The 13,024-nt window shown below is 42.9% G+C and overlaps 1 protein-coding gene across 2 annotated transcripts in view; it reads right to left on the bottom strand.

The window, feature by feature from the left end:
- Window positions 1-7,052: 7,052 nt before the first annotated feature.
- Window positions 7,053-13,024, bottom strand: part of FBXO9 (F-box protein 9) — a 40,483-nt gene continuing 34,511 nt past the window's right edge. For both annotated transcript variants that reach the window (XM_073675409.1, XM_073675408.1), the window contains exon 13: window positions 7,053-13,006. In XM_073675409.1, the coding sequence (XP_073531510.1) occupies window positions 12,898-13,006 (109 nt within the window). In that variant the 3' untranslated portion in view covers window positions 7,053-12,897. The remainder of the gene's footprint in view (window positions 13,007-13,024) is intronic.

The following is a 13,024-nucleotide window of genomic DNA, read 5'->3' as shown; positions in this document are numbered from 1 at the left end:
GGCTCTCAAAGCTTTAGAAATAGCTTTATAACCCTTTCCAGACTGATAGATCTCAATTACTTTGTTTCTCATTTGTTTCTGAATTTCTTTGGATCGCAGCATGATGTCTAGCTTTTGAGGATCTTTTGGTCTAATTCACTTTGTCAGGATGGTCCTATTTAAATGATTTCTTGATTGAGAACAGGTGTGGCAGTAATCAGGCCTGTGTGTGGCTAGGAGAATTGAACTCAGCTTCCTAAAGATATAATAGACCACAGGTAATTTATGTTTTAAGGAAAGGGGGGCAATCACTTTCACACAGTCCTGTAGGTTTGGATTTCTTTTTCCCTTAATAAAAACCTTCATTTAAAAACTTCATTTTGTGTTTACTTGTGTTATCTTGGTCTAGTATTTAAATTAGTTTTGTGATCTGAAACATTTAAGTGTGACAAACATGCAAAAGAATAAGAAATCACAAAGGGGGCAAACACGTTCACACCACTGTATACGATGTTTGCAATATATTAAAAGGGTTGTCCAGTACTTTTAAAAATATGCCAATGTGTTTTAATGATAAATAGAAGCTTCTTTCTAATTACCTCCTGGTGCTGTTTCTGCCTGTGAGCGGCGCTATCGGTGGCCGCTCACAGGCAGCACGTGACCCCCCGCTGAAGTCACGTCAAGTGAGGCGTGACTCAGCGCTGAGGTCCCCGTGGTGGCTCCTGGGTTGTGGGCGGGGTTATTCCCCGCGTCAAACCCAGCATCCACCGCACGCTTTCCCAATGAATGGGGACAGGGAGAGCGCGTGGTGGATGCTGGGTGTGACGCGCAAGGATAACCCCACCCACAACCCAGCAGCCACCGCTGGAACGTGGAATAGGGACCCTCGGCTGCAGCCTGGACTTGTCGTGACGTCAGGGTCGGCTGCAGCCTGGGGTCACGTGCTGCCTGTGAGCGGCCACCGATAGTGCCGCTCACAGGCAAAACAGCACCAGGAGATAATTAGAAAGAATCAAACCACATTGGCATATTTTTAAAAGTACTGGACAACTCCTTTAAGTAGGTGTAAGGCGGCGGTGTTCACACCGTGCAGTAACTGAGGCAGTGACCCAAGCAAGTCCAACATAAACAGCTTTATTCAGCAACTCACGGGTAAACAGAAAAGTTCTCCGGTTCGCAGCCGGGTTAACACGAGTCCTTAAACAATGGCTGCCGTGGGCAACGGCCCCGCCGGCCCGCTCAGAGCCTGATAGGTGCAGGGCCTTCCCAGGTGTGGGTTCAGCCACACTCAATCCTGCTGAGCTTTCCTGCTATGCTCCTAGCAGGTTCCAACATAGAACAACACTAATCCTTAGCGCAGGGTTTTTAAAGGACCTGTGGCAAGAGCCACTGGAAAACCCAGCTTGGAGGGAGGAGGCCGCCCCACTGCCTTCCTGTAGCCTCCCCAAGAAATGAAGGCCCTGCCGGGTTTTACTTAATCTGCCTTAGCCAGATAGTCTGACCAGGTCAATGCTCACCTTCATTCCTGCATTGCAGCTGCAGGTGAGTTTGTGACTGCAATGCACTGCAATGGATTTAATACGTCGCTGTACACATTCTGGGGGATATACAACGTCCCTCGTATACAATCCCGGTCACTGCCTCACAGTAGGTAAAAATTTTGATGAGAGTGCATAAGTGGATGCAAGTTGCATTAGAAAGATCCACAAAAAAAAATTCAGTTGCCAGTGAAGCTGTCAAGACACAGAATCTGCGAATCGTCTTAGCATTACTGTCATTTACCTTCCTAAAAGGCATGAGGTCACACCAAAATTTGCCTTCTTGGGTCTTATAAAAGATCTTCCAGTTGGATATAGGCAAAGGTTTATTTTATTTTTTTTTTCCTCGAAAAATACATTTCCTTTTTGAGATACAGTTCCAAGCAGGAGCGATACATTTTGAGCAAAAATGTAAATTGGAATGTTAACTAAAGAAAAAAAACAATAAAAATTGAGGCTTCTGTAGAAATTCATATTACTGTATTCTGAATGTAGCCATAGTATTAGCGTCAACTCATAAGAGAAAGCATATTCAACTGGCAATGAGCAATTATTTTTACACCATTGGAATTAATCCCCAACTTAAGAAGGTGGCCATACACTTTAGAAAGACTTAGGTTGATGGCTGAACAATAATTTAGTAACTGATTGCTTGGTGATTAATCATTTTGCTAATGCAGTCACATACTTTAGTCCTTTAGTCTAATGAGCAAAGAAAAACTTTCTGAAATCCCTATTTCATGAATAATACAGTGGCTAGCGAAAGTATTCAACTCCCCTGGCATTTTTCCACAACCTGGAATTTTGCAGGTTTTTTTGAGGGTTTGCATCAGTTCATGTAAAAGAACATGCCTATAACTGTGAACAATTTGCTTCACAATAAAAAGAAAACTAAATAAAATAACTGAAAACTTCAGTGTGCATAACTATTCACCCCCCCTATAATCAGTACTTTGTAGAGCCTCCTTTTGCAGTAATTGTAGATGCAAGTCTCTTTGGATAAGTCCCTATGAGCTTTTCACATTTTGCCACTGGGATTTTTGCCCATTTCTCAAGGCAAAACTGGAAGGTCCTATTTAGATGGTTTCATCTGGTGAACAGCAATTTTCAAGTCTGACCACAAATTCTCAATTGGACTAAGGCCACTCCAGAACATTTACAGGTTTCCCCTTAAACTCACTCGATTGTTGCTTTAGCAGTATGCTTTGGGTCATTGTCTTGTTGGAAGGTGAACCTCCGTCCCAGTCTCAAATCACTGACAAACAGCTTTTGCTCAAGAATATCTCTAATTTTGCACCATCCATCTTCCCCCACAGAAATAGGATTACAAAAAAAATGTAAAACACAGGTTGTCATGTAACAAAATAGGTAAACATAGGTAAAAAGCCAAGGGGGTGAATACTTTTGCAAGCCACTGTATATCTGATGTAAATTTCCAATACTGATGTTTTAGCAGCCAATAATCATTGTCACAATTATTACATGACTGATCATAATCTGTCTGCCTCTATTTGTTGATTAATTCCTCATGACGAACAATAATTTTATTGAATCATACAATTTAAATCACTTTAGATTATTGTGCAGGACCACCTTTAGAATAGGAGAAATTAACCTGCCACAGGGCTACTACAAACTTACATACGGTTATAAAGTAACTCATTGGTTGTAGAACGGACAGTCATAGAAACATTTCAACAATGATGGATTTACCTGGTCGGCATAACAAGCACGCTTTGTTCACATGCTAAGAAAATTCTAGAACAGCTCTCCGGCAGAGCTCCACTGTCCTACTTTTTTGCCAGACCATTCACAAAATTTAAATGGCATCTTCCTTCCCTTGTTAAAGTATACGATACAATTACATGTGTACAAGTACAATCATTTTCCTGTAATAGACGGAGAGTGGTTGGTACACTTTCCCCTCCCAAAAAGCAGAAACCTCACTATGCAATCTATTATACAGTTAAAAAAATGGGAACTTATTACAATGAGACACAAATGAATGACTCCATCGATAAATAACCCTTTTATGTATTTACTTACATCACTGCATCTGAATAATGTGTTAGCTTTCAGTGGTATGTATGTGTAATGCATTTATTTACTCACTCCCTATATTTCGAATTCCAGAAATCAAGTGACCCCGACCAAAAATAAAGGCAGGCCTCAGTGTTTGACAGTACTGCAATAGGAAAGTGAATAAAGCCCCAGCCCTTCAATGTTCAATAGTTTCATGATAATCAATGCACGTGAAATAAAAAAATGCTACTCTCAATAGAGAGGGATGAGAAGTTAGAGAGGAGCTGTCTCTTGCCACAAATGTAAATTTTTTATCTGGTATACAGTACATGTCACTTTTTTCCTGAATCTTTCATGTTTTTTTTTTCCGTGTTCCTGCGCCTCTCCATTCATGACATATGGCACTCATTTTCCCTCAATAAAACCTATTTTTTTTAAACCATCTAGGCATGATCTTCAAGGAAAGTCTCATAGTAGAGCTGAGGGCTATGCCCATTTGGCTAACAAGAATAGATTAACATCCAGGTACAGGGCAGCCATATCTCAGGAACAGAGAGAAACAGAATCAAAATAAAAATCAAAGCCAGAATAAGAACAGCAGCATTTACACCAGGTAAAAATTACATATGTATGGCAAGTGACAGGTCCTCTTTAAAAAGGACATTTTTGGGCTGTGAGTAAATTCCAAACATGTCAAGCATATTTCTATTTGCTTAAAGGGGTTGTCCACTACTTTTACATTGATGCCCTATCCGTAGTATAGGGCATCAATGTATGATCGGCCGGGGTCCCACACGCGGCACCCCGCCGATCAGCTGTTATTGGTGCCGGTGGCAGCCGCCAGCCGGAAGGGCACACCTACGGGAGCTCCACCGTCAAGTGGTAGTGGCCGCTGCGGTGTACTGCACATCCGCCTCCTATTCAATTGAATGGGAGACGGATGTGCAGTACACCGCGGCGGCCACTACCACTTGACGGCGGAGCCCCGCAGGCGAGCACTTCCGGCCGGCGGCTGCCACCACCGGCACCAATAACAGTTGATCGGTGGGGGTGCCACGTGCGGGACCCCGCCCGATCATACATTGATGCCCTATCCTATGTAGTGGACAACTTCTTTAAATAGAAAAAAAAATGACAGAGCAATGTATGGAAACTGTAATCAAGTTTCCAGATTTTTCACATATACTTGTGCAATTAAACCAAATAGCCTACTCATATGCTAAAGAGCACATATTAGCTTCATGCAGAGGTTGACACCAAGCACCACTGAGGTATATAAAGGTGACATTGCTCTAACAAATTTTATACATATTTTTAGCGATTTCCCATTTTAGCTTACTTTTTGAAAAAAATATTTTTTTCATATTACAAATATAGAAAAATTCATGTCATGCTTGTTGTATGCATACAGTTCTTATGTACAGTATTTTTTGGACTATAAGACGCACCGGACCATAAGACGCACCCCAAATTTTGAGGTGGAAAATAGGAAAAAAAAATATTTTTTATAACATGGGGTCCGTCTTATAGTCTGATTAGGTATCTTACCTGGGGGGTGGTGGAGCAGGAGGCAGGGTCCTTCAGGAAACCGGCCCGGCAGAAGTGGAGGAATGCTGCGGACCCTGGATACATGAAGCCGGTGCTCCAGCAGCAGTGAGTTGTGGTAATGGTGGAGGAGGATCGCAGGTCCCTCCGTTCCCTGCCTCAGGAACCCGGCGGCAGCAGAAGGGGTGAGATGCCAGTTTCTGGCTGGGGCCTGGTGACCTGGCTGGGGCCTGGACCTGTGAGCGGCGTCTGGCAGTGAAGCAGATGAGCCGGGGCCTGTGCCGGGCTGTGAGCCGCGTCCGGTGATGTGGCAGAGCAGCGTGTGCGGCTTCCGGTGGCCATCTTCCTGAGGCCGTGATCTACAGGAAAATGGCCGCCGGAGCTCCCAGTCGACGCATGCGCCAGCTCAGACGGCCATTTTCCCGTGGATCACGGCCTCAGGAAGACGGCCGCGGCCACCGGAAGCTGTACACGCTGCTCTGCCGCACAGCCGGACACCGCTCACAGCCCAGCAGAGGCCCTGGCTCCTCTGCCTCACCGCTGGACGCCACGCACAGCCTGGCACAGGCCCCGGCTCCTCTGGTTCACCACCCAACACCAGCCACTCCAGCACAGGTACAGGCCCCGGCTCCAGCCGCATCTCACCTCTGCCGCCGGAGGACCCTGCGATCCCCGCTCCACCACCACCGGTAAAGTAACGTTCGGACCATAAGATGCACCCCCCCATTTTCCTTCCAAATTTTGGGGGAAAAAAAAGTGCGTCTTATGGTCCGAAAGAGACGGTAAGTGTTTGCAGGTGCAACACATGTTCCAAGGCTATGTTCACAGATCATGTTTTTTTTCAGCATTTTTTGCTGCAGATTTTTATGCAAATTTTCAGCTGCCTTTTGCAGTACCAGAAAAGTCTTTCAGAAACCAGAATTCTCTGTTCACACATCGTTTTTTTTTTGTTCAGTATATTGTGCCTTGGTTGGGTTTTTGGAAAAAAGAGCATGTCACTTCTTTCAGCGTTTTTTCACCCATAGGAAGTAATGGGTGGTGAAAAAAATGCTGAAAAAGAGCACCAAAAATGCAGGTACCATTTTTTTCAGCATTTTTGATGGCAAAATAGAATGGGGTCTTTTTTTTTTCCACAGAACTTTATGTACATGCATAAAAAGAAACAGAAGGACAGTGAAAAAAACGCTGAAAAAATGCACCAAAAAAGCACCAAAACTGCAAGAAAAATCTGCAGCAAACCTCCCTTTAGAGATCAAGTTTTGCTGCAGACTTGTGATGCAAAAAAAAAACATGATGTGTGAACATAGCCTTAAGCTTCTATAAGCCACAGTCGCATATATGAAGATAGCACTATCTTTCTGGGGGTTTAGGCTGAATGCACACATTCTCATAATACGGTCTGTGCTTGGACCGCAATACATGGCCCGACCATGGGTCTCCTGACCTGATCTAACAGCTTTAAAGACATGTATGGGCTTTTATTAAGGTCAGGAGGCCACTTCCCATCAGGCTGGGAATTACGGTCCAAGCGTGGAGGAGCAAATTCAGCCCTTGTGGAATATTTCTAAAACTTCAAACCATGCCTTGCCTTAAAAGGGTAACGTGCAATATTTCTATTCAACTGAGCAAGCGAGGGGTGATCCCTGTCCAGTGTTAGATTTGGCTCAGAAGAACAGATACATTACATGACTATAGTCTAATAAAGTAATCATCGTACATATAAAACTATTATATAGTATAAAATCTATAGCAAAATGTATTGTAGTGTTGTAGTTAAAGGGGATGTCACGTTCTGTCCCAACCAGAAGTCAAAACTAGGTGTTTTTTTTTCAGCTCAGACAGAATGTGATGGCCACAGCTATTTAGTAGCTGGTGCTTGGCTATGGCAGTCACCCGACGCCTCCCGCTCTAGGTATCCAGAAGACCGATCAAGGACTCGATCCGGGAGCAGGGGTCTGCTAGGTGGGGTAACGTTTTGTTTTTATGTTAAAACAACACCTTTAAAAGAAAAACAGGCACATAGGCACTCTTAGGTGTGAATCAGCTTGGAGGAACGGAAACCTCAGCAATATGGAAAGGCTCACCTGAAATGGTTGTGCTGGACAGGCACAACACTGGAACAAGTTTGGATTAAAAACACCCAAGGCTGCTGAACCGACTGTCCATCCCAAGTGCCGAGGCAAGGAACCAGAGGAAGATCCAAGGTTTAGATAGAAAACTGTTTCTTCAGGTGCTGCCGTGAGGGAGGACGAACCATAGGTGAATGATGAAAAATATTTTTATTTTTGATAGCAAAACTATGTGTTTTGGGGATGATTCGTGAAGGGGACCGATCGTCCACCAAATGCATAGTTCTATCAAGAATAAAAATATTCTTCATCATTCACCTTTGGTTTGTCCTCTCTCACGGCCGCGCCCGAAGTAACCGCTTCTTTTCTAATCCTTGGAACACCTTTAAAAGGGCTTTTTCAATGTTCCTTACACTAAAAGATCTTTTCCTAAGACATATAAAGGCCAAACCATATGGGTGTGTTGAAGTTTTGAAGCCAAAACTAGGAGTGGATTAAAAAATGGAAAGCAGAGTCTTTACTATATACTTCAACTCTACATCTTGTAAAGTCCCTCCATGTTTTGACAAAATCTAAATCAAAAGTACCTTAGGACTGACAACGAGAGTTGTTGTTACTTGCCTTGTACTAATCCTACGGAAACACCTCCCTTCATAATAAAAAGGACAAGGTTAAATTCAATACTTCTGGCTGTGGGTCCTCTGGAGGGACTCACTGCGGATAGCTGGGTAAGCCCATACACACTATATATTCTGTTAGCACATCTTAATGTGTATGCACAGCTGTACACAATTTATTTCTACATCAGATTTCAGTACATTAGTAGTTTGCTAAAGACTATACTTTCCATAATTTGAAGGGCATGTTCACCTTTGGAGACATTTTGCACAGTTTTCCTTCTATAGCCTCCGTATTGCACTATCTATTGCTGGCTACAGAATGAGTTAATATGGTTATTACTATTTATTTACAGAGCACCACTGATTCCATGGCGCTATACATGTGAAAAGGGTTTACATGCAAAATACAAATATAAATTACAATGAAAAAACTTAACAGTGACTAAATAGTACACAGAGGGAGAAGGCTCTGTCCTTGCGGACTTGCAATCTACAGGATAATGGGGACGGAGACAGTTAGGGGATTGCAGCAGCTCCAGTGGTGGTGAGGTGGCAGCAGGGTCATTGCAGGCTGTAAGCTTTCTTGAAGAAAAAGGTTTTCAAGTTCCGTCTGAAAGTTCCGCATGTGGTGGATCATCGGACTTGTTGAGGCACAGAATTCCAAAAGATAGAGGATACTCAGGAAAAGTTTTGGAGGCGATTGGGTGAGAATAGTAGGATTGTGGAGGAGAGAAGGTGATCTTTGGAGAAACGGAGTGAAAATATTGGGAGATTAGCTCTCAGATATATTGAGGAGACAGATTGACGGCTTTGTAGGTCATTGTTAGTAGTTTGAAGTTTATTTGTTGGGGAAATGGAAGCCAATTAATGGATTTGCAGAGGATAGAGGTATTAATCGGGCAGCAGAGTTAGGGATGGACTGGAGAGAGTGTGAGCGGGAAGGCCACATTGGAGAATATTGCCGTAATCGAGGCAGGAGATGATGAGGGCATACACTAACATCTTAGTAGATTCAGGATTGCGGAAAGGATGGATTCCAGAAATCTTTTTCATGTGGAGGCAGCAGAAGGTGGTAAGAGCTTGGATGAGTGGATTGAAGGGCAGGGCAAAGTCAAGGGTTAGGCTGTGTGCCCACGTAGCGTTTTTCAAGCGTTTATGCTGCGGAATTTCCGCAGCGGAAACGCTTGTAAAACGCTAGGTAATCCGCACCCCATGGTCCCCAAGGGGATTCCGCATGTTCTATGCACATGCTGCGGATTTTTCCGCAGCGTTTATGCTACGTACAAAAATCTGCAGCATGTCATTTAATTTTGCGGAAGCGCAGCGGAACTCCCGCCATTGACTTGCATTGAGACGCATAGAAACCGCGACTGTACATTTTTACAAGCGGCTTCTATGCGTCTCTATGTGCGGATGGTACCCTGTTCTGGAGGAGAGGAGACTCTCATCCAGACCTGGGTACCATTGTACCTGTAAAAAAAGAATAAAATAACAAATAAAGTTTATACTCACCTGTCCGGCGTCTTCTCTCTGAATGCCAGCAGCGCTGAAGGACCTGCGGTGACGTCACAGTCATGTGACCGCAGGCCCTTCACCGCTCTGTCTCGCGATATGCCGGCAGCCGGGAACAAGCCAGGAAGCAGCGCTGCAGCCACGCCGGGGCCTCGGGGGTGAGTATAGCTTTATTTGTTTTAATTTTTACGGTTCACACTGTATAAATCCATGCTGTTTGCATGGATTTATACAGTGTGACCTAGTTGTCAAGCACTTTCCAAGTGATGCTATCGCCTGGAAAGTGCTTGTCAATCTGCATGCGGAAACGCATGTGAACCCGCATGTGGATCCGCATGTATTCTGCAGGAAAAACGCATGCACAATCTGCATGCGTTTTTTTCTGCCAGGGAGATGCAGAAATGCTGCAGAAATTTTCTGCTTCATTTCTGCATCGTGGGCACATAGCCTTACTCCAAGACAGCAGACTTCTAGTACAGAGGAAAGTGTGATGCCATTTCTTGTGATAGAGAGTTCGATTAGGGGAGTTAAGTGGGATGGAGGAAAGATAAGTTCAGTTTTGTCCACATTGGGCTTTAGGAATCGTGAAGAGAAGAAGAAGGATATGACTGCTAGACACTCTGGGATTCTGGACAGCAGAGAGGTAAATCTGAGTATCATCAGCGTATAGGTGGTACTAGAAGCCATGGGACTTTGTAAATTGTCCCAGGACACATTATCTTTCGTTTATCAGATGTGTCAGTGACATGATTTTGTGGCACTTACTATTATATAGATATAACAGGTTCTCCTCGTGCTCTTATTAGTGCAGCTTTACTCACAGACTGCACAGCTCTCCGGTCCATACAATGGCTAATGATAGAGGAGTACATGCTCAGACCTGTCCACCAGTCTCCTCCAATAGAAAAGCAGTTCTCATGTGAGATTTTCAATTGGACAAGACTGATGGACTGATCAGGTCACATACTCCTCCATAATTAGCCATTGTATGGACCGGAGAGCTGTGCAGTCTGTGAGTAAGGCTGTGTGCCCACTATGCGTTTTTCAAGCATTGTGCAGCGGAATTTCCGCAGCGAAAACGCTTGGTAATAAGTGACCCATGGTCCCCAATGATAATCCGCATGTGCTGCGCATTATTTTTGTGGACACACAGCGTAATTGCCGCCATTGACTTGCATTGAATCGCTTAATATCCGCATGACTACATGTGCCCATGCGGATATTAAACGATTCAATGTGCGGATGATACCCGGGTCTGGAGAACCCGGGTACCATAGGACCTATTAAAAAAAAAGAATTTAAAAATAAAAAATAAACATTATACTTACATTCCGATGTCTCCTGATCTCCTCAGCGATGCGTCCGGTCTCTTGTACGTATCGCGATGGTCTAAAAGGACCTTCCATGACGTTATTTAGTCATGTGACAGGTCCGGGGGCCATAAGAAGGTAAGTATAATCTTTATTTTTTACCATTTTTATTCTTTTTTTTAACTATTAACTTGGTCACACTATAAATCCATGCAACCGGCATGGATTTATATAGTGTGACCAAGTTGTCAAGCACTTTTCCAAGTGATGCTAAAATCACTTGGAAAAGCACTTGATAACCTGCATGCAGAAATGCATGCAAAAACGCTTGACAAATGCTCCCAGCCAGGGAGATGCGGAAAAAATCTGCAACATTTCTGCATCGTGGGCACTTAGACTAATGCTATACTAATAAGAGCAGGAGGAGAACCTGTCATATATAATAGTAAGTGCAGCAAAATCAAGTCACCAACACATCTATTAAAATAAAGATAACGTGGCCGGCCCAGGTAACTCATTCTGCAGCCAGCAAAAGGCAGTGTAATACAGAGGCTATAGGAGGAAAATGGTGCAAAACTTTTAATGACACCCACTTGCAAAAAAATTTTTAGCCTTAATTGCATGCATTTAAGAAGAAAAAAATTGTCCAAAAGTTGGACATCCCCTTTAAGTTCTGTGTAGACATTTAGCCAACAAGTAATTCTTTTAGATTATATAATGGAAGACAGGTGAATTGTGGACTGTAATACAGACTGTATATAAGGAGTACTGTCACTCAGGGTTTCTGACTATGAGTGAATAGTATAATGGCTTTAAAAGGTGGACATACCCTTTAAGGAAAAACGGCAATGTCCATACAATGTTCATTCTCTGCGTTTATTCATAATAATCAGCACTACACACTGATGAACGATATCATCTTATATTCCCTCATGCCGAACACAAGCGCTCATTTGAAAAGAAGAAACCTTTAGCAAAGAAGGCCTATAGACATTACATTAATTATCACATTTCTATGCAATTTCTAAGTAAAAATATATAAAAGACCATGATTGTTTTGTCCTGTGAGTCTCTTAATAATATGAATATTGCACACATCTCGAATTAACAAATTAAAATTGTTTATGTGATATAATGGTAATAGTTAATGACTATCCCATGTTTAACATTACTCATTTTATAAAATTAATAGGTTTTCAACTTATATTTTCCATATTAATTCAGAAATGTAATTTTTGGTAGTACAGCAAGGAGGCCTATTGGATCAGCAATCCTTAAAGAAATGTCCTATTTTCAGGGCACAATGGCCCAAGGGCTAGTAATGGTATAAAAAGTGACAATCTAAGCATTACTTACCAGTGGAAGACCATGCTGCTCCAGTGTCGCCCCGCCACTGCTCCCACTAGTCTTTGTTTTCAGGCCAAAAAGTGGTGACATAACTTCGACAACACGGGCCACTGATTCCAAACACTGCTCTTGTACAGTTTACCTCGTCACCACTACCGATGCTCAGATATGACAGACTGGGAAAAGGAGGCACTGGAGTAGCAGGGGCATCACCGTGTAAGTAATACCTATTTTCAAGCAATACCAGCCTGTAGGCCAATTTAAACAGAAAAAAAAAACAACAACCAACCCCTTTAAGCGGGATTTTCCAGGCTCAACATAAATTTCTGCAGTCTTCAATGTAAATGCACATTGACGAATCGTTACAGTGTGCAATGTGCACACCGTCAGCATTGCCCTCCAATTTTCAGCTTGAGCGGGCGATTACTTGACCACGAGTATGCAATTTGCATACTCGGGGTGAAGTGTTGACTAGCTTCTCCATTTCCACTAGAACATGGAGAGAAGTGGATGAAATCCTATTTCACTAGCATAACTTCAGTCATGTGACTACCTATTCGAGTTTGTAATAGAAAGGAATCTTGACAGTGTGCACAGTGTATGTTGTCAAGATTCCACAATCTTTAGTGACAGCAATCACTAGAGAGACTGCAGAAGTTTATGTTGAGCCTGGAAAACCCCTTTAAGCTGGGTGTATCCATCATTCCATCAATGCAGCATTAATGACTATATTAATAGAAACTCTGAATGATGAACAGTATAAGAAAATTATATTAAAGAATGAACACTAATAATTATGTCTCTCATATTTTCAATTATCTTAAACTAAAATGCCAAATTTACAGAAGCAAGTCTGCCCTACATGCCTTAAGAACAAAATCCAGTTTATGGATGCAGAATGTTTCATCACTTGTCTTCATCCATATGTACCATGCAAGAAATGAGAGGAAAGACCTTACAGAGGTCTCTCAGACACAGCAGTAAAACTCTTCACACGAGCAAAGAACAGTGGTGTGTACATTTTATCAATGTCAAAAGCTGTGACCGCAGTCTCCCCAGTGGACCTGCAAAAGAAGCATGCA

This window comes from Phyllobates terribilis, unplaced genomic scaffold (assembly GCF_046119375.1).
Source record: "Phyllobates terribilis strain yellow unplaced genomic scaffold, ASM4611937v1 Scaffold_3__8_contigs__length_932513732, whole genome shotgun sequence".
Classification (NCBI taxonomy): Eukaryota; Metazoa; Chordata; class Amphibia; order Anura; family Dendrobatidae; genus Phyllobates; species Phyllobates terribilis.
Note: the sequence above shows the minus strand (reverse complement) of the source record. Positions and strands in the feature narration are given on the sequence as shown.